The 20,628-nt window shown below is 47.5% G+C and overlaps 3 protein-coding genes across 4 annotated transcripts in view; 1 reads left to right on the top strand and 2 right to left on the bottom strand.

Moving 5' to 3' along the window:
• Positions 1 to 193: 193 nt before the first annotated feature.
• On the bottom strand, positions 194 to 13,033 carry map7d2b (MAP7 domain containing 2b). The gene is made up of 17 exons (XM_047024533.1): positions 12,935 to 13,033; positions 12,360 to 12,455; positions 11,837 to 11,902; positions 11,396 to 11,556; positions 8,756 to 8,870; positions 6,727 to 6,816; positions 5,829 to 5,918; positions 5,562 to 5,635; positions 5,326 to 5,447; positions 5,019 to 5,206; positions 4,506 to 4,644; positions 4,222 to 4,402; positions 3,991 to 4,095; positions 3,684 to 3,747; positions 2,951 to 3,119; positions 2,234 to 2,550; positions 194 to 1,915 (listed from the first exon to the last, which is right to left on the bottom strand). Exons 1-16 carry the CDS (start codon positions 12,972 to 12,974, stop codon positions 2,238 to 2,240), a joined length of 2,013 nt encoding a protein of 670 aa, XP_046880489.1. The 5' UTR covers positions 12,975 to 13,033; the 3' UTR covers positions 194 to 1,915; positions 2,234 to 2,237.
• A 549-nt stretch (positions 13,034 to 13,582) lies between these two features.
• On the bottom strand, positions 13,583 to 16,952 carry eif1axb (eukaryotic translation initiation factor 1A X-linked b). Its single transcript, XM_047024251.1, has 7 exons — positions 16,778 to 16,952; positions 15,863 to 15,946; positions 15,564 to 15,667; positions 15,344 to 15,394; positions 14,966 to 15,047; positions 14,634 to 14,725; positions 13,583 to 14,342 (listed from the first exon to the last, which is right to left on the bottom strand). The coding sequence occupies exons 1-7, from the start codon at positions 16,791 to 16,793 to the stop codon at positions 14,337 to 14,339; spliced, it is 435 nt and encodes a 144-aa protein (XP_046880207.1). The 5' UTR covers positions 16,794 to 16,952; the 3' UTR covers positions 13,583 to 14,336.
• A 1,804-nt stretch (positions 16,953 to 18,756) lies between these two features.
• sh3kbp1 (SH3-domain kinase binding protein 1) overlaps positions 18,757 to 20,628 on the top strand; it is a 13,705-nt gene continuing 11,833 nt past the window's right edge. For both annotated transcript variants that reach the window (XM_047023956.1, XM_047023955.1), the window contains exon 1: positions 18,757 to 19,076. Coding sequence is in view for 1 of the 2 variants with exons in the window: in XM_047023955.1 (XP_046879911.1) it covers positions 19,073 to 19,076 (4 nt within the window). In the remaining variant the exon portion in view is untranslated. The remainder of the gene's footprint in view (positions 19,077 to 20,628) is intronic.

The following is a 20,628-nucleotide window of genomic DNA, read 5'->3' as shown; positions in this document are numbered from 1 at the left end:
TTCATCAGATACTAAAACAACCGGATAGGAAGATTACTGCCACCGTGCGACCGTCGAAAATGTCAGGGCCAGAGCCATAGAGCAGGAGAGAGATCTCTCTCCATGGCTCTGTAGGCCAACTGCTTTGTCTGTGCGTAGCTCTAAAAATAACCTGATTCAACACGATAACACAGAAAGACTAGTAAATGTCTTGATGAGATTTTATTGTTTATTTATCAGCAGATATATCCATGCACCACATCTATAATTTACCAGCTGCAGTGACATCTGTGTTTAGTGACATTGTGATTAACATTCTGGCCATAATCGTTCACTCTGTATACAACCCTTGAAAGGCAGGTGGACCGTTATGATACAATGCATATCAACAGCATCTGGGGGAAATGAATGAACGAGTGAGACAGATATTGCAACTCCGTAATACTGAAGACAGCAATTATAAACAGATGTCATTTCTACCTCACTGTTGAGGACATACCTCACTATAGCCATCGAACATGTTATGTCCAATTCCCTGGAACAACAGGATGAGCACACATGCTGTGCTCTACATACCCTGAGAGCAAAGTACAGTTACTGTAAGTTTGAGTTTTTACATCAAAAAGAGCATGTGAAAACACCGTCATAGTCAACTTTGATTCTTTGAAAGCAGCAGAGCTGTTAAATAGTGCGATCTGCATTACGTTTGAAAAGGCAGAGTTGTGATGTTAAGGGGCTGCTGTTGATGGGTGGTTGATAGTTGACTGGTAGGACACATGTCCCCACATATTATATAGGTTAAACCTGCATTTACTGGGTATTTTGAGTTTCAGAGTAAGAGTGTCGTCCAACAGGAGCAGAGATAAGCATCTTCAGAGTCTCGTGGTGCAACACAACTAGAACAGTGCACATTAAACTACAGCTAGAGCCGTTACACAGTCCACACATACACATCACTGCTCTTCTATAATCTATATTTTCTATAATTCTGAGCCTGCAAATAAAAATACAGAACAACCGCCACAACTTTTTGCACAGATTATTTTCCACACCAATTTCACACCATGGAGCACTGTTAATCTGCAGGTCCTTTACATCCTCACTAAATCAATGATGTGAAAGCACATAAACCGACAAAGCCAGGCTTTTTCATATACGATGGTATCCACTTTCTTCAGATGCGGGATGCCAACGAATTGATAGCAGATTGAGTAACTAAAATGCTGCATATAGTTAAATAGTCACGGGTGCCAACTGTCAAGCGTACAGCAGGACAGTTTGGGTGTGTGAACACACGATCATAAACATGGACAGAAATCAACTCCAAACAGTAGTTAGTTAGACAGCAACAACCACAGCCTAGAACTATCCCCCTGACAGGCCACAGTATTTACAGAAGACAAAGTCCCCTCTAAAGATGCAACAGAATGACAACAGTCATCCTAACTCCTTACAGAATAAACGCTACAGGATATTATTAACATAAGACTGTGTCACATCATGTCACGTCATAATGCCCAAAGGCAGAGTGATGACATCAACAAAAATGGACACAGATCCATACAGAGTATTACGCAGCTAGGGGCTGAGATTCAAAGCGTTGCTTTCCTGTAGTATAATTGTGTGTGTGTTTGTTTCATGGTATTCAGCAGGTGTGTCGATACGGATGAGACCCCCACACATTCAGCAGCTGTTCGTTAGGAAGGCCGGGGGAAGGGGGGGGGGGGGCAGGGGATGGTGGGTGATGGTGCAGATGGAGGGTCTCCAACGACCCCCCCCCCCCGAACCCTGAGGTGGGGGAGAGGGGGGGAGGGGGAGGGCGGAGGCACAGGAAGACCCTGGTCTCTCACGGTGGTCTCTCTGACCGGGGGGAAAGACCACCCTGTTGCTCCTGGCTCCTGTCTGTACCAGTCCAGTTTCAGCCCCAAGCAGTTCCCTGTAGAAGGAAGGAAGAGAGGAAGAGGAGGAGTTGAGAAAGAGTGAAGAGTGGGGAAATATAGGTTGATTCAAAAAGGGGTAAGTGGTTAGAGATTGTGTAACAGTATTGTTAAATTGTTAATTGTACATGCATCTTTAACCACTAACCCCTAACCCTAATCTTAACCCTTAATGCAATTCTAACATGTTACAATATTAGACCATTAACAACAATAAGGCTAGAGGTTAGTGGTTAGAGATAACAGGATTTTGAATGGGAGTGAATGGCCACGCCCCACCAGGATAGAAAAAACTACCTTTATGTGTGTGTGTGTACCTGGTTACTGGACGTCCAGTTTGCCAGGGCTGGAGCTGAGGCTCTGGAGTATCTGGGAGGAGTCTCTGGCAGGGCTGGGGAAGGAGCCAGCGTTGTAGCCCTGGATCAGCAGGTTCTTGTTGAGGTCCCCAAGCCCCGCAGCACTGCTGGCCTTCAGCTTGGGGAAGGGGTGGGAGTCGACCCCCGTCACTTGCTTGCGCCCCTGGGCGGTCAAGTCCAGCAGCTGCTCCAGGGTGCGGACGTTGCTCAGGCTGTTTAACCCCTCAGTGACCTGGGAGAACTCCGGAGCGCTCACAAGCTCGTCCCTCGACACTGGGCTGCAAGAGACAGACCGGGAGATTTGAGAGAGACAGACAGGGAGATGTGAGAGAGACAGACAGGGAGATGTGAGAGAGACAGACAGGGAGATGTGAGAGAGACAGACAGGGAAATGTGAGAGAGACAGACAGGGAAATGTGAGAGAGACAGACAGGGAGATGTGAGAGAGCAACGATTGCTGCCACAGTATGACAAACCTCCTATAGACTCGAGAGCAAGGCAAAATCTAATTATTTCGATTGTATGGCTTTATCTGTGAGGATGCGGCCGTTAAATATTTTTTTGTGGATCAAAAGTGGGAGAGGACCGATTGGCCTTTTTGCAAGCAGGCGAGGCAGGCTGGCAGCCCAGAGGGACTTGACGGAGAGACAGACAGACTCAATCAGAGATGCTGCCCACCTAACGTCCATGGACTGGACCCCGTCCGAGAGCTCGTCTCCGCCGCTCTTAGTCTCCAGCGGGCCCAGCGTGATGAGGGGGGAGTCCGGTGGGGCTGAAACGGGTGTAACGTCCGCCCCGGCATCCTCCTCGTACCCTCCTCCAGCCAGCCCCCTCACCTCAGGCACACCTGTGGGGTGAGAAGGGACACACAGTTGTGAAGGTGTCCGCGCGCCGGGATTCAGGCCTGCTTAGCTGAGAGTGAGGCAGGGAGCACCACAGGGTGGCGCCCCGGGTTCGGATCAACAGGCCGGGCTCGCCTGCTTGACGCGGGGCTTTGGTTTCTTTTTGGTGAAAATATGGTGTAAACATATTTCAAATGATGGACTCACTGTCTGTGTGTCAACCTCAGTGCATCAGCTTACATAAACTGGCTCGGCTCAGGTTCGATTTATACAGAACACCTGCTGGCTTTGGGTCGGACACGGTTACTGTGCTCTTGAACTCGGGTCGGGTTCAGACTGGAACATGTGTCCAGAGACGCAGTCTGGTGCTCAGCCCACTTGTACAGCCTAGTACAGCCTAGTGCAGCCTAATTCAGCCTAGTATACAGTCTAGTACAGTCTGGTGCTCAGCCCACCTGTACAGCCACCGGAGGGAGCTCTCGAGCTTCAAGCCTCTCAGTCTGCTGAGTCACACTGCAGCTGAGTCAGATCAGGACTGTGTGTGTGTGTGTGAGTGGTGTGTCTCATACCTTGTGCAGAGGCGGGGGAGTCAACTTCAGTCTTCCGGGTCCTCTTCATAATCTCCTCAATACGCTGTAGCGAGGGAGTTCAGATGTCTCATGTCAAAAGGCTTCATCAGGACTGCACTGAGACTGTACTCTAGGATGGTGTGGACGTGCCTTTTGTGTGTCTTTATCAGTTTGAATGTGTGTGTATGTGGGCATGTGTTGTCTATCAATGTGGGTCTCTGTGTAAATGTGTATGTGAGTGTATCAGTGTGTATGTGTCAGTGTGTGTGTGTGTGTGTGTCAGTGTATGTGCGTGTGTGTGTGTTACCTTCTTTCTCAGCAGTCTCTCCTGCTCCTCCTGTATGTGCCGACGTTCTCTATCCTGTCTCTTCCTCTCCGCCTCCCTCTGGGCATGCAGGAATGCCTTCTCTCTCTGAAGACACACACACACACAGACACATACACACGCTTATGAGGTTCCTCTCTTTCTGATATCAAAATGTAAGAGGCCTATAAATGGGCTCAGACGCCCTCTGACTGATGAACTTGACCCCCTGACCTCTCTGTCTAGCTGGTCCTGCATGTCTCTCAAGCGTCGCTCCTTCATCCTCCGGTCCTCCTCCTCTTTGTTCCTCCTCTCCACCTCCTGCCTCTCTCTCTCCTCCTCTGCTCTGCGGGCCTCCGCCTCCTGCCTCTCCTGGGCCTCCTCCCGCCTCCTCAGCTCCTCCTCTGCCTTCAATCTGGGAAGAGAGGCAGGTCAGCGGTATGGCTCCCCGGGTTACTGTCACCAAGCCCCTCTCGTCCCCCCCAGCCCCCAGGGTCCTTCTTGTTCCCCCAGCCCACCTCACGTCCTCCTGCCTCCTCTTCTCCTCCTGCTCCTTCTGCACCCGGGCCAGACGCCGGCGCTCCGCCAGGAGCCTGGACGCTTCCTCCGCATCGGTTGTCCCGGCAACATTCCTGCCCGTGGGCGTACCAGGAGACTCTGTGGAGGGGGGTGGGGGGGTGGAGGATTTGGAGAGAGAAGAGAGGGAGTGTGCAGACAGAGAGACGTAGGTTATCGACCTTGGGGAGGTGTGTGTGTGTGTGTGGTGCTCTACAGAAGGGTAGCTCAGGTTACAGACTCTCCTCTCAAGGACAGAACATCCATCTGAGCCAGCAGTCTCCTCCCTGTTGTCTCTGTCTGTCTACCTGTCTGTGGGCCTCCATCCTATCACCTCACATCAGTCTCATTTCAGCAACCATTCCACAGACACAGCACTAATGGATGGCGGCTTTTGGGAGGATACACGATCAATCCGTCAATTACTAATGGACATAACATTTGATGGATTTGTGCAGTACGTATCACATTCGTACCTGCTCCAAGGTCTCTGCTGGTGGATTTAGGGATCTTCTTATCCAGGGTTCCATGACCTTTGCCCTCGGCGTGACCCCTGTCCTGGTTGCCATCGCAAACCGGGGTGGTCGCCCTCTGACGGAGGGGGGAGGGCGGGTACTGGCCGGGGGAGCAGGGAGACTGGGCACGGCTTTTGGTGGACCTGACCCTGGAAACCATGGCGACAGGGGGTCACCTTTGCTGTCGACCGTCCCACATGGTTCTGCTGTGTGTGTGCCTGTGTGCGTTTGTGTGTTCGTGTATGACTTTGTGTGTGTGTGTGTGTACCTCTTAGGCGTTCCCAGGCCTTTGCTCTGAGCCCTGGGGGAGGAGCTTCGGGTGGGCGTGGTCGGAGATTCCAGCCGCCTCATGGCAGAGTCCGGCCCACAGGGGGCGGGGCTCTTCTCTGTCTGTAACAGAGCAGCACAAACACACACACAGCTGTTGTGCTAGGCCTCAGCTAGGCCTCCAGAGGTGAAGCCACAGGTGTAGTGAGCTGAGTGGTGGAGAGCGTTTGTACGGACCGTTGGTATCCTAGCGGCCCCTCTGGTGTCGTCAGACACACTCTTCCTATTGGCCCTCTGGGGACTGGGCGGCGCTAAAAGACGGACACAATGACACACACAAAATAAAGGAAACACACACACACCAATACAGAAGTGTGCTTGGAAAAATGCTTGGTCCTTCAAAAAAAAGGAACAAGCATTCCTCACACGGGTTCTTTTGAACAGAAAGACTGAATGGAGTGTTGGGTTGTGGGCCTGGTCAAAGGTATTCTGACTCCGCCCTACCTCTGTCTGGTGACTGCAGATTGGCTGAGGAGTTAGAGAGACGTTTGCTGATTGGTGGATCTGACGGGGGTGCAGTCAGGAAGTCACAGGCTGCAGACAGGTGAGGAGGTCAGAGGTCAGTGAAACGTTTGTTTCCAAGGTGACTAATAAATACATACTAATAAACTCAATACTATCCGGGCGTTCCTGATTAGTTTTTGCCATATCAGATAACAGTTACCCCACTACCACCCTGTACGTCAACGCTCCAGAACACAAACACTCACAGAGTCACGAACACCACCAAGCCAGAAACAAATCTCACAAATGTGTGGACATGCAGAAGAAGAAATGTCTCTCTTGACTGTGGTGAGAAACTGTGGGTGTGGGGGTGGGGTGGAAGTGGGGGCGTACTGAAAACTGCTCCAGGCGCAGTCTGGTCTCGGGGAGAAGGGAGGCCCACCCCCCACTGAGATGCAGTCAGTCTCTCATCTAGGGATTTCTAAACATCGCCATAGGCCAGGAAGTACACAAGACCTTTGTTCTGTTTGGGGGGGGGGGGGGATTCATTCAGCCCAATGGTGCGATGGAAAGTAAAAACTAGATTGACTCCACCATGTAAACAATGTGGGTGTTTCTTTACGGAATCAAACACTAAAAACATCATACAGACACATCTCACAAACACAAATTCAGGTCGTTGTATTGTATGCACACTTCACTTGGGGTGTGCACAATGAACACACAGTCATGGAAATACACATACAATCATACACAAACACACACATTCATGTTCCAGAATACAGCAGTCCACTCTCCAAGAAAAAAACACACAAAAGAACATCCACATGCAGGCAGGAATAGATTGAGGAGTGTGGGGAGGATGGGAGGGACACATGGGGGGAGAGGTGGTATGTACCGTTACTGGATTGGCTGGGACTGGTAGCAGCAGGGAGCTCATTGGACTGAGCTGAGCCAATGGCATGAGAGGGCGGGGTCTTAGGGTTACCTGGGCAGCAGGTGTAGCAGAGTAGAGAAAGCAAAGCATTACATTCTCTCTTTCATCATCACATGCTGCACGCACACACACACACACACACACACACAGATATTTCAGACACACACACGCACACCCATGGACCTTTCAGACACACACACCTTTCATACACTCACACACACAAACAAACAAACAAACATAGACCTTTCACTCTCACATACACACACACACACACACACACACACACACACACACACACACACAATTCCTGCAGTCAGTAACTCTATGTCCTCTAATACACTCCAAACTGTGTAAACTGAGAGCCTGCTGTTCCTGCTGCAGTGAAGCCTACAGTGAACTGATCCCAGACCAGGTCCTACCCTCCAAACTGTGCAAGCTGAGAGCCTGCTGTTCCTGCTGCAGTGAAGCCTACAGTGAACTGATCCCAGACCAGGTCCTACCCTCCAAACTGTGTAAGCTGAGAGCTTGCTGTTCCTGCTGCAGTGAAGCCTACAGTGAACTGATCCCAGACCAGGTCCTACCCTCCAAACTGTGTAAGCTGAGAGCCTGCTGTTCCTGCTGCAGTGAAGCCTACAGTGAACTGATCCCAGACCAGGTCCTACACTCCAACACTGGGCAGCCAGGAAGACAGGCCCTGGCCACAGCTATCAGGCCAACAGTGGCAGCAGACAAGCTGATGGGGGGGATGCGAGGTGAATAATTGATGGCATTATGGACGCACCACTGAGTTTGGCGACTGCACTGCTACATGACGGCAGTGGAAGCATGGAAACACACACACACGCACCCAAACACACATGCTGTCAAATATAGCCAAAACAATGCCTCCACATTAGCTAGGCCCCGTATGAGAGAGTGTGTTGGAGGTGGTGTGTGTGTATCTATGTGTGTGTGACACAGGACAGGGGACATAGATGTGTCGGTGGGCGGTAGACAATAACACACTGATGGGTGTTTACAGACATAGTAAATATCCCCTGTAGATGTGTGTGTTTATGTGTGTGTGGTCTCTCTTTCTGTCAAGGTTAGATGCGTATCTCATCCTGGGAATTATACCGGTCTGGAGGCCCGCAGAGGCACTGCTAGGAAATAAACCACATTCAGACATCTACACACACACTCACACTTCTTCACAGCACCTTTGATGAGATACTCACTAAGACACACACACACTTCAAACACAGCACTAGGAGTCAGACACACACCTGTAACACGTTAACAGGTTGCAAATCTTAACTGTCTCGCCAAAGTCAAACCCACACGTCCATTGTACTCAACTCAAATTCTTCAAATTCGTTTATCGATGGCAAATCAACTAGATACGTTCAAGCGTCACACACCATCCATTCACTGTTGTCAAACAGCGACATGTGTCTGCGACATGTTTTTTACCATGTCGCTGTCTCACACACATACGGCGACAAACACACACACGCAAAACACAATCCAGTCTCTCTCAAAGGAAACTGAAGACAAAAGCGTTGTCCTCCCCTGCATTGCAGCCTCCACACCCTTTTCTAGCCTCTGTCCTCTCTCTTTCTTTCTCTCCCCGGTCGCTCGTCTTCCTCCCCCTATCCTCCCCCCTTTCAAATCCTCTCTCTCGCTCTCTTTCTGCCTCTGTTCTTATTTTTCAAATTGATCCACTTCCTTGTCACTCCATCTCTCTCTCTCCATTGCTCGATTTCTCCATCTCTCTCTTTCTCTCTCCCCCCATCTCTGTCTTTCCTCAATGTCTTGTTTCCATGTCTTTAATCAGTCCCCACCCTTTCCCATCCCCCACCGCTCTCTATCTTCCACCCCTCCTGACCCCTACACCACTGCCCCCCACCTCCAACAACAAGACCTCCTTCAAAGCCATCTCCCCTCTCTTGTCTTTGCCCTTTAAAAACCTGCTTCCCTGCTGTGTGTGTGTGTGTGTGTGGGTACTCACCCTCCACCCCTCCTGGTGGCCCTCCCCAGGTCCAGCGCTTAGGCCTGTTGTCCAGGGCGTCCCCCCTCCTGTCTCGGTCTCCTGCCCTCCGGCGAACCAGGGCCTCCAGCCTCTCCTTCTCGTTCCGTTCCAAAACAGGGTAAAAGAGACACTCTCTTACCGAGCCGTCGCTACGGCGACGGGCCCCCGGCGACGGGCACGGAGACAGATGCGCCATGGTTACCGCACAGCAGCAGCAGCAACCTCGCCCTGCTCTCCTCCAAACGACGGCTTGTTCGTTCACTCCGTTCTCTCACTCTGTCCCCCGTGATGAATAAAACAAGATCTCTCCGTTGTCCTGTCCTGTTCTCTTCCTCTCTCACTCTCTCTCTCTCTCTCTCTCTCTCTCTGTTTGCTGCTCCCTCTAGGTACCTCTGACGCTCTCTGTCTCTCTCCTTCTCTTTGCTCTCATTCACCCCACCCTCCTTCTGCTCACCTCTCTCTCTCTCTCTCTCTCTCTCTCTCTCTCTCTCTCTCTCTCTCTCTCTCTCTCTCTCTCTCTCGCTCGCTCGCTCGCTCTCTCTCTCTCTCTCTCTATGATGACTGAGTCTATTTCAGATAGCACTTAGCCAGACAGACGGACATCACATCAGCCCTCCCATCCCCCTTCTGGTCGATGAAACTGTGCACACACGCTCTCGCAGGGGAACATGCTCGCACGTACCCAAATACGTCATAACACGCCGAAGGACTAGGCACTGACACAGACTCTATTTCTCTCTTTTGCTGCTTCCAACCCTCTCTACATCCCGACTCCCATCTTTTATTATTCTGTTCTGATGTAATTAACCTGCGACAGACATATCCCATGCTCTCTTGCTGTCTCTCATCTCTCACCTCCAATTCATAATTCATAATATTACCTACATTAGTGCAGATAATGGAGATGCAGTTCATGGAGTGTGTGTGTGTGTGTGTGTTTATTCAAGACCTCCTGGCAGCACGGGGGTGAATGCAGTATTAGATGGAAGGGAATGCCCACCTCTGGAGGAGAGGGGGGGGGGGGGTTCAAACCTAAATGCAGTCACACACACAGCACTGCAGGAGGGGAGGAAGAGAGGAGGGGAGAAACGGAGAGGGGGTGGGGTGAAGAGATCGATGGGAGGGGGATTAAATGAGAGAAAGAGAGAGGTCAAATTAAACAAGAGTGAGGCACAGAGTGTGGAACAAGAAAAGGAGAAACAGTGATAGAGAAACACTTTAGGGAGAGTGAAAAATAGATTGATAGAGGGGAGAGAGACACTGTGATATTGGGAGGATCAGAGTCATTTAAGGTGAAAGCAGACTAAGCAACTAAGACAAACCAGAACCAGGACTCAAAAAGAACCTTTCTCTGGGTTCCATAGAGACAAGTACTCTACACCCAGTAAACACATCAGATTGAAATGGACCAGTTATCCTACATTCAAAACATTGATATTTCACATGATGCAGATCCATGATCTATTCAAATACTCAACCTTGCCTTTACCCAGAGGGAGAAACAAGCTACCAAATGTAATAAATAACAACAGAAGATGTCCACTAAACAAATACACATAAAATCATGTGAAGGATTCTACTCAACAGATATATACGTAGGAAGTTGGCTTCCAGGAAAGCAACTCATGATACACTAGCGATGATGTCATTTTGCTTCCCAAAAGGCCTCCCAATCAATGTCAGTATGTGTGTTTCTGAAGGGAGGGGGGGAGGGGGGTGAGAGAGGGTGTTGGAAGAGGGGGTGAGAGGGGGTGTTGGAGGGAGGTACGGGGCATGGGGGATGAGGGTGGAAGACGGGGGGCTGTCTGAGATTACATGCTCTAAATCAATACTCCCATACAGAAACACCCCCATGAGCCGAGAATGGATCGATCCTCCTCCAGAGGTTGAGGCCTGGTTGACGCTACTGTCACTGTGAGAGAGGGGGCTGGTAAACACCAAATCTGCTTAGCATTTGGAACAGCTGGGAACAGACAAAGATGCTAACCAGAATCACGGACACGTCAGAAGACAGGAAATGTAGAGGTGTGTGTAAGCTGTATGACACGCACACACAGATTTTCAACTGAGTCACATATCAACTACTGTGTGTAAACCTTTAAATCCTCATTCAAGTTCTACCTGATAGAATGAATAGAAAAAAACCCAGACATGTTATCTATGCGTGTGCAGAACAAACTATTATTCCAACAGACAATAAGCCTTATCCCACACGGCAGGGAAAAGTCTTCAGTGGAGATCATGCATTTGTCCTGGGCGAGGTTTAATCAATACCGTGGATATCGACCCCGAGCAGTTTAGTTCTGTTATGGAAAACAGCCTGTCTGTTCAGCTCTCGCTACCCAGGACAACTCTGTTCAACTTTGCTTTGTTCTGCTTCATTTCATTTGGAAACGGTTGTCTATCCGGGGAGAACAAACAAGCCTAGCTGAGCCAGGGAAAAGAACCCATAGCCCACAAGAGGGACTGCAGATGGCCGCGAGGCTAGGAAGGGGACGGGTATGAAGAATTAATAAAAGGCACTGGGCAAAATAATTGACAGGAGGACGAAGAAACGTAGAGAAACAGGGTTAGGAGCGGCGCCAGCAGAACTGCGGCGTCATCCGTTTGACCTCTGACCTTCTCGCCCTCTGCGTGCTGGCGTCTCTTCTCCTCTGCCGCGGCCCTGCGGTCCTGCTCCCTCCTCCTCTGCTCCCCCATCCGCCTCCCGCGCTCCTCGGCACTGCGCTCCAGACGCTGCTGCGCGCGGAGCTCCTTCTCGCGCAGCACCTCGGGGAGACCTGCACACGCACACACACACACAAACACATTCAGGTTTCCATACACGTCGCGTGTGGAACGTGTGGCGTGTGAATGGCGTAAACTAACGCGCACGGTTCTTAACTAGCTTGTGGGTGAGCACAAGTAAAGAATTCCTTCGCTTCAGACTGCGTGTCTGTCTGTGTGTGAGAGGTAGAGAGAAATAGAAGGAGAGATAAAAGAGGGATGGAGAGCCCACTGCCCGGTGACAGATGACAGATAGACCCCATGCAACCCCTCCAGCTGGAGCGGTACTCATACCCTGCGTCTTCTCTTTCTCCTCCCTCCTCTCTTTCGCTGACTGAGTTCTGTCCATCCGAGGCGACCCTGGGGGATAAAGGGGCGGGGGATGGTTGGGGGGGGGGGGGGGGGGGGGGGGGGTTTAGGTAGGTAAAATTATGATTTATGACTCTCCACACTGACTGGTTATGTAGAGGCAGACCAAGATATGCTTTTCACAAAACCAGGCTCTCTCTCTCTCTCATGTTCTCCCAAATCTATAATTGGCTCTTGGACTGAACGGCTAATCTAAAATGGCACTTTGAGGGAATTGCTCATCTAAAATGGCTCTTTGAATCTGTCATGCAAAAACACGTGACGACTCCTTTTTTGCCTTCATGATTCCTGATTACAGTCAGTCTTTACTCCCAGGAACTTTGCAAGACCTAATGCCGACTGCTAATCTGTCCTCGTGGTAGTGAGGACTTTGTGGCTGTACCACCCCACACAGAGTCACTGAATGCATCCCATCAGTATAAGAAATGTATACTAAGAGGTTATTTACCTGCTGGGCTGCTGTGATTGGATGACATGCTGGAAGGAGATGTGAGCTCACTGGTGGACTGCCTTGTCCCAGTGATAGGGGGAGGGCTCAGGGCAGCTGTATGGAGGGCATGGTAATGATTTATGATTCATAGTCATCCACTGCTCTAACGGCGTATGTTGACATGGTACACGCACAGGTGCCCCGTTTTAGATATCCATGCCATATTGATACTTGTCAGATACCATAACTTAACAGACAAAAACTAAGCAACAAGACACAACAAAGAAACATATACAGTGAAACTAACAAGCTTTGTCGGCTGGTATGACAGTTCAACGGTATGTTGTCCTAAACGAACACAAGCGCAGTGCTCAGATTCATTTATTATGTCAATTTATGCAAATCCATGCAAAGTAAAACATCCTAATATCTCTTCAATCAAACACAAAGCATGGTAACAATATAAATTAACTATATGCTGCATGTCGTTACTGAATCATTGTAATAACAAATGCCAGTTGAGGCAAAAAGATGACAGCAACATCAATACAAACATCCAGCCCCACCGCATTATATTTCAAACCGGACCTCACCTGTCATCTCACGACCAACTAGCACCGGTGCGACTGTCATCTCTGCTTCTTCCACGCCTCTGATCAATACTGTTTTTCCGCAGAGACTGTTAGGAGGCCCAGCTGCAAATCAAGGCAGAAAGCTATGAACTGAACGGAAGCAGACTTCTCGGGGAAACAGAGAGAGAGAGAGAGACAAACAGAGCAGCCAAAATATTTTTCAGCGTCTCACGGGGCTCATTAATTCAGTGCATCATGTAAATGTGGCATTTAATGTTTACATCCAGATGCGCAGGACATCGGAGCTATTTTTGGTGACTGTCTGGGTGCCCGAAGAGTGCACGTGCCATCAATGCAGCCCCAGGGTGATATGACGTCATTATTTGCGAGGATGTATAAGTGCGTGCATGACTGGTCAATTTTTCCCTAGATATCACACGCAGTCTCATACTCTTTTGCACATACAGTAAACAGGCCATTACATAATTCTTATTTGAAACATCGCGTTATTTTACGCTTACATTTCGTTTGTGTACAAAGGCTCATGATTTAATTCATAGTTAACCAAATCAAGTGCATGTTAAAATAAAGACTCAAGTGCACAACCTAGTGACAGTGCAATCGCATTCACACTCGCCAGGCACAAAAGCGTTCAGTCAAAAAGTCAAATTCATGGAGATAAATTCTTTATTGGGAATCCCTAAACTCAGCCTTCAGACATCATTGTACATTAAAAGTGTGAAAGAAACACAAGCATTCACGGTGACTCCAGAAAACAGATAGGAGACGGAGCCCCTAAGGCAGGACTAGTCTCACAAGCAGTTAGCTGAAACGTTACATAAAAACAGACAGACACATTGGGGTGGAAATAAAAAATAGACTGATTTTAAAGAGGGCTGGAGGGGGCCTTCATTTGGCCATTGGTTGATTCAAAACAACAAAATAAAGCACTTCATCTAACTGCAATGCTGTAATTGGAATATGATGTAATAACAAAAGAAACATTCCAAAAGATACATTGGCATCTTCAGGGATATTTGTCATCCCATAATCAATAAACATTTTCATTCTGTCTATCTAAACTATATAAAGAGTGTTAATACCAATGAACTACAATGATACAGACTGCCAGACCAAACATAAAATGGTTTATCTTTTTATTGCGAATCCAGAGATTCTGTACTTTTAACTAAATTCCACTTGGCGTGAAATTGATATAAATACATTTAAAAAGATAACGCAAATAAATGTGTAGAGAGATGCTGCAGTCACGGCGTCAGTGAGAACATGAGAGGGTTCGACCTCCATGAAATCGTGTTGTTTTGTAGGCAAAAGGGGGGGACAGAGTCCTCGTGTGGCTGTGGAGGTCCTGTGTCGATTCTCTGAAGGGAAAATCCTCACCTTTTCCTATGGGAGCTGGTTCTTAGATCTGTAGGAGAATGAAGATTTAAAAACCACTTGGTCTACTGAATGGTTACAGACACTGTGTTACCACTACTGGAATTCAGGGCATCGGATGAACCCCTTCTAAATAAAAGTACAGTGGAATCTTTGTAGAACAAGTGAACTGGACAAGGAATGCACTGTCTGATGCATGTCTGACTAATGATGTCACCATTGTGATCCTATGCGCCGTCATTATTTACTTCCTGGATACGGCTGACCATAATAATCTAATCACCATGGTAACAATCTTTTGTAGGGCTCAGAGAATACTTACATCATCTATGTCCTCATCATCATCGCCAATGTCATCAAACTGAATCTCGTCATCATCCCCGGGGCCAAAGGTGTCTGTCTCGTTGATTTTGGCTATAAAAGGGGGACACAACAGGGAAAAGTTAAACAAAAGATAATAAAAACATACAGAAAACCTAATTTACACAGTCATTGACAGCATACTCTGAGCTTGATAACATCCCATTCATTTGAATCAGGTGTGTTGGAGCAGGGAAATATCCAAAACATGCAGGACAATGGGCCCTGAGGACCAGGGTTGAAGACCACCGATCAAGACCACCAAGTGGACATGTTTGAGGTAGAGTAACGTACCGTGTTCCGGAAGCTCTCCATAGGCCTTCAGACTGCGGGCTTCATCTGCATTGTACTTTAGGATGACGTCAGCTTTGTTGTCCTGGAGTGAGGGGAGAATAGGAGGGCAGGTTAGTTTGAGGAAGGAGTACAACAGTTACATCATTGTACAGTTGCTGGAATTCAACACTGGTGTATCCAAATCGACATTCTCATGTTGGAAATGGGTGTTCATTTGTCTGGTGCTTCTATTCAATGCAACATACGATGATCATATGATTTGAACCTGCAATGAGCAGTCAAATACTCAACCACTGAGCTGTACCCATTAACCACCTGAAAGTATTACTTCAATCACTAATATGATGAATTCATGCTGTAATCCAGGATGAAACCCACCTGATAATCTCTCAATCCCACTAGAATGATGTCCGACGTGTTAATCCACACCTACAAGAAATTGGGACACAAAAAACCTACATTGTTCCAAACGCATCCCATACTTACATACAGGACCTATCGTGCTTTCTGACTATGGAGGCCAACAACCCTTTGAGAAAATGTTGAGTCAGGGTTTTCCCTGTTCAGTCGTGTGCGTGGCGGAACAGTGTATTCTTACCTTTTTCCGGAGTTTTCCTCGAATGTGGCAGAGGCGCTTGACTCCATCAAAGCACATGGCCTCCAACCGTCCATTCCCTAGCATTTTGATCACCTGAGCATATTCTGTACCCCAGAAAGAGAAATGAGTAGATGAGCTATTCACTACTGTGATCCAAGCAGGATCGAATCCTCCCCATGTCATCTATTACAGTAACAGGGTAGCATAACAGGGCAACGTGTGTTATGGTTGTGTCATTTATAGAAAACTTGCTCATTTATTTAGTACAAAATCCAGCATTATATAATATTGATACTCACCCTGCCCATCCTCTTTAAACACCAGCTCTCTCTTCTCCGACTCATTCTCATTCTTTCCACGTCGACGATTTTTTCCTCCCTTACCTGAGAAATGAGGGACAGTCAGTGACTTGTCATTTCACTCTAAAATTACAATTACCCAGGGTGGAATAATATTCGGTAATTGAACTGAGTTAACTGGACAGCTAAACATGAGATACAAAATATACAATCCCCCCCCCCTTCAATTCTGACACGAAATATCACAAGAGTTACAAGAACTCGTACTATCGCTACAAGTTAGAATAGCAGAAACCCATGTGAACTGAGAAGGGATGGGCAAATTAGCATGGCTTAGTTAGCTGGCTAGTTGCAACTAGCTTGCCATCTAGCAAACTAACATGAAACGGTTTGGGTCTATGTAACACTTTAAAGAAGACAATTTAACGGATATGTGAATTCCCGCAATAGTCACTATTTATCCTTGATAGACTAGCACAGCTATTTTCGTTAAGTTACAGCAAATTAATACCAACAATATGTGTGCAGGATTTGCCATTGTCTCGATGAGGGAGTTAGCAAGCCATTTTAGCTAGGTGCTAAATAGCCAGTTGTAACATTAATAGAACAGCGAAAGTGCGCAGTCGGCCTGAACAGTCTGATCCGCTGATGTTGAAGGGACCGTTACTTTATTTGTTTAATATAAGTAGTTACAGTACACTGATCCCAAAGTGGTTAAAAATCAGATGGCTGGCTATGATCACAGTTGGAAGAATTTGCTGTCCGTGCTGGCTAGCTAGCAATGCTAACTTATCGACGTAACGTTATCTAGCTAGCTCTGGCTAGTCTGTCTCAAACCGTGTGGCACGTTTTCCTCTGCGTGTACGAGTCGGCGGGAGCACCGAGCAAAGAAAACGTCGTTTCAAGGGGACTTACCTTTATTTTTGGGCATATTCTTCGCAGCTTAGATATCCCGTTATCTCGGTGTTGTCGATGTGATAACGTTTACTCTTATGTCAACAACTTTGAGTAATAAGAACTGTTCGATGACTCTCGACTACGAAAGACAATTTACCGCTGGTGGACCGGTTTACGCATGCGTACGTCAGAACGTTCAAGACTGCGGTGCTTTATTGAGACACTCTTATCTTCCTAACAGTAGGCCTTCTGGTACGGAAGTTTTTACAGTGCTCCCTGCTGGACAAAATATTTAGATAACTGATGCTGATTGCATGCAAAGTCATAATTTCCTTGTTTTGAAACATTCAGGTAATAATAGGACATCATACAAAAGACGCACCACTACATTGAAATTACAAATCGTATTATTATGTTTAGCTATTTGGTCTGAGGACTTGTGATTTGTTTTCATTCCTTGTCAATGCTGTTTTTTTTGTGTAGTCGCAATGTATTTAACACCTTTGTTTTTCAAGAAAACAACAGATGGCAACGCACATTTGTATTTGTGAATTTTATTGTGATCCGAACAAAACTTTCAGGTGCCTTAAAGCTTTCCAGTTTTTCCAACCTTGCTTCTAAGTCTTGGATGTAATCCAGAGCCTCATCCATGGCACCTGTGAAACACCACAGAAAAGTTATCTTGTGCTAAACAACTTCACTGCTGAACGATTCCCACTCCCAGTATGCCCCCTAGAAGGAGCTCTGAGGTCAAATCTTACCTATGTGGGTGTGTCACATAGCCGTGATCCAACTTGACAGGTAGCGCTACCATCCCCGGGCAAAGAGGGATCAGATTGGCGTTTATTCGCCCTTTCATATACAGATTCCCTTTTTAGTGCTGCAGTTAGAAAGGGAAAAGACCTGGGACAACACCACTTTTTAGGCGACTGACGGTAGGCTACAGCCTCCATTGTAGTCCTCTTGTGCGAGGTGTCTACTGCATACATAAGGGCTGCCTTTTCTAGTGGTAAAATACGGCCCTTCTTCCCTTCTGATCGCCTGAATCAATTTCTTCCTCATGAACATATCAAGTGGGAACAAATGGAAGGAGAGGTAGGGATGTTTTTGGGTGCAACAAGAACAGTTTGGGAGGTGGAAGGGATACTGCAAAAACTTCTAATCCTTGACTCGGCGTCGAGTTCCAGTTGAAAAATGCGGACGTGTGATCACTGAGTCTCCAATCAACACGGTTTACTGGCACCTGCTGGTTAAAATAATTTAGAGCAGGCAAATTATATTTTGATGACGTCCCCGGCATAGTGCAAAGTTTGCGTTGTAGTTGGCTTGTTGGAGACTATAATAATACTAATCACAACCAAGGAAAATCGTTGTTATTTAAATCCATTTATTTTAAAATAAATTATCTTTAATAACAGCCATGTATTGTCATTATTGTATTTTTCTACCGAGACTTGAATATCTGAAATTGTTGGTTTTTGAAATACTAACATGCAATTCTTTTTCCCTCGCCTTTGAGAATGACAGAGGGATTTTCTAACACCCAATAAAGTAGGCAATACTTCCTCTCTCTTCCATCTCTCTCTTCAATCTCTCTCTTCATTCCCCTCTCCTGCCTTTCTGCTGTCCCCAGCACATTCTCTGCGGTGTGGGGGCTCACTGGCCCGCAGGGACAACAAAACACTGAAGCTTAACATCAGCTTACCATGTCTGTCCCCCACCAAACACACTCCACACGATCTCACACCACCATTTACGCACACATTTGAAGGGGAGCTGGATACTATTCAGCCCCTCTCCAGTGGAGGGCGGTAGAGGATAGACTGCGGGTCAGCCACCCACCTTTCTGCTCCGTCTCGCTATGAACAAAAATGCTTACAATATTAGCCTATTGCTGGTAGTGGATAGGACCATCATGTTTATTGACCCAACAAAAAAGTTGTTAAAATAACCTTCTATGGAGTTGCACAGTTTCTCGCGAGATTTATAGTGTAGGAGAGATGCGCAGGTCATACAACATAGAGGGAGGGAGTCAGCGAGCGAGCGAGCGAGAGAGGAGCGTAGAGCTTTCAGGGCATCAGCGCTTTTCCGTTTTCTGGCAATTCGCTCTGCCTCTTCTCTACTGTCACCGGGGGAAAAAACGGAAGGAATATGGTTACATCGCGAGCCCCTCCCGCCGAAGGGCTTTAGCGGATCTCTCTTGCAGGCAGCTGGGGTTCGGTCCGGTTTTAAACCCCCCAAATAACCTCGGAGTCCTGCCTTTTGCGTTATACCACGTCTTCTGGAGAACTGACGCTACGCCGAGGGGCATAAATGGGTAAGATGTGACGTTTTAACTCTGAGAATTCGAAAATACACCGGGCGCTTACTTTGCGCATCGAAACGTCCAGATGCGCTGTTTCAGCTTCCTGACTAACCAACGCTGACCAGGTAGCAGCGTGTTGGAAAGGGCTTCAACATTCAGGCCTACAACAGTTTTCATGTCCATCTTATAAGAAAGATGCGTGGGTGTGTTGCAGTGGATGATATCAGATGATCTTCACAATCCTCGACCGAGCGACCGCAGCCAGTCACATTGATGAGTTACAGATGTTGACACGTCTCTCGTTCTCTCCATTTCCGTCTTTGTTGCTTCAAGAGAATATAGCACGCAATATCGGTCTTCTTGTGAACCGTTATCTGCCTCATCATCGCCATCTCCTCGGCAGCCCTCAAACACGGAATGTGTGCATGTCGAGCAAGTAAGGGGAGAACAAGACACTCATTCAGGAAATGATGAGGTGTAATTTATCCAAAGTGTCCTTTTTGGTTACTTGTGTTATGCAATCAAAGCATAACCATTTGGAGGCCGTGTCTAGTTTGCTGTTCTCTACACTGGATGATCAGACTTGTTTTGGTTGTCCCTGCTTAACACACTGCCCACAGCTGGGTTTAACATTAGTACTCCTGAAACTAAATCGAAACCAGAACAATCCAAAACCAAACAGAGACCAAATGTATTCAGCAAAATGAAAAAAGATTTGTGTTTCTGTGTATAGTATGTGTATAGTATGTTTATATGTGTGTGTGTGAGACTGAGAGAGGGAGGGAGAGAGAGAATTAGAAAAAAGAAGTGTGTGTGTGTGTTTTCTGGTTTGCTAAACGTATCACAGCTGTTGAGACAAAGGTCAAGTCAGTGCAGATACTTTGTCGGTAACTCCAGTGTGTGTGTTCTGTCTGCCGGCTTTGAAACAGGCCTCTTTTCTGTGGTTCCTTTCAAGGCCTTTTTTAGCCTTTCACACAAACACACACACTCAATTCTCTGTCTGGGACTAAGACACACAAACATGCACACTCACATCTCTGTCTGGGACTAAGACACACAAACATGCACTCTCACTCCAAAAATGGAGTTACGAAACTAATTTCTGCAGAGCAAAACCTCCTTGAGTGAAGCACTGTATTGTCATCCTCAGTTATCTGGTTGGCAGCCGTACCACAAGCTTGCTCGTCTGTATTAGCTGTTCTGCGGTGTCTGGTGTAGGCTGTGTCGCTAAAGCCAAAGGTCAACTTCCTGTTCCATTGTAATTTCCTCTGTCTATTTGTCTCCTGGCTCACCTTCCACCAAGAACCAACACGGGGGACATGGCAGTGAGTGCTGGAGGTCTTCTCCCCTACCTGGGCCTCCGGCCAGGGTTGAACATCCCACGGGGCCTCGCGTGGACTTGGCAAAAGCCTCTGTTGAATATGGATGACTTACATTTACATTTAGTCATTTAGCAGACGCTCTTATCCAGGGCGACTTACACTAAGTACAGGGACATTCCCCCCGAGGCAAGTTGGGTGAAGTGCCTTGCCCAAGGACACAACGTCATTTGGCACAGCCGGTA

This window comes from Hypomesus transpacificus, chromosome 8 (assembly GCF_021917145.1).
Source record: "Hypomesus transpacificus isolate Combined female chromosome 8, fHypTra1, whole genome shotgun sequence".
In the NCBI taxonomy this organism is placed as follows: Eukaryota; Metazoa; Chordata; class Actinopteri; order Osmeriformes; family Osmeridae; genus Hypomesus; species Hypomesus transpacificus.
Note: the sequence above shows the minus strand (reverse complement) of the source record. Positions and strands in the feature narration are given on the sequence as shown.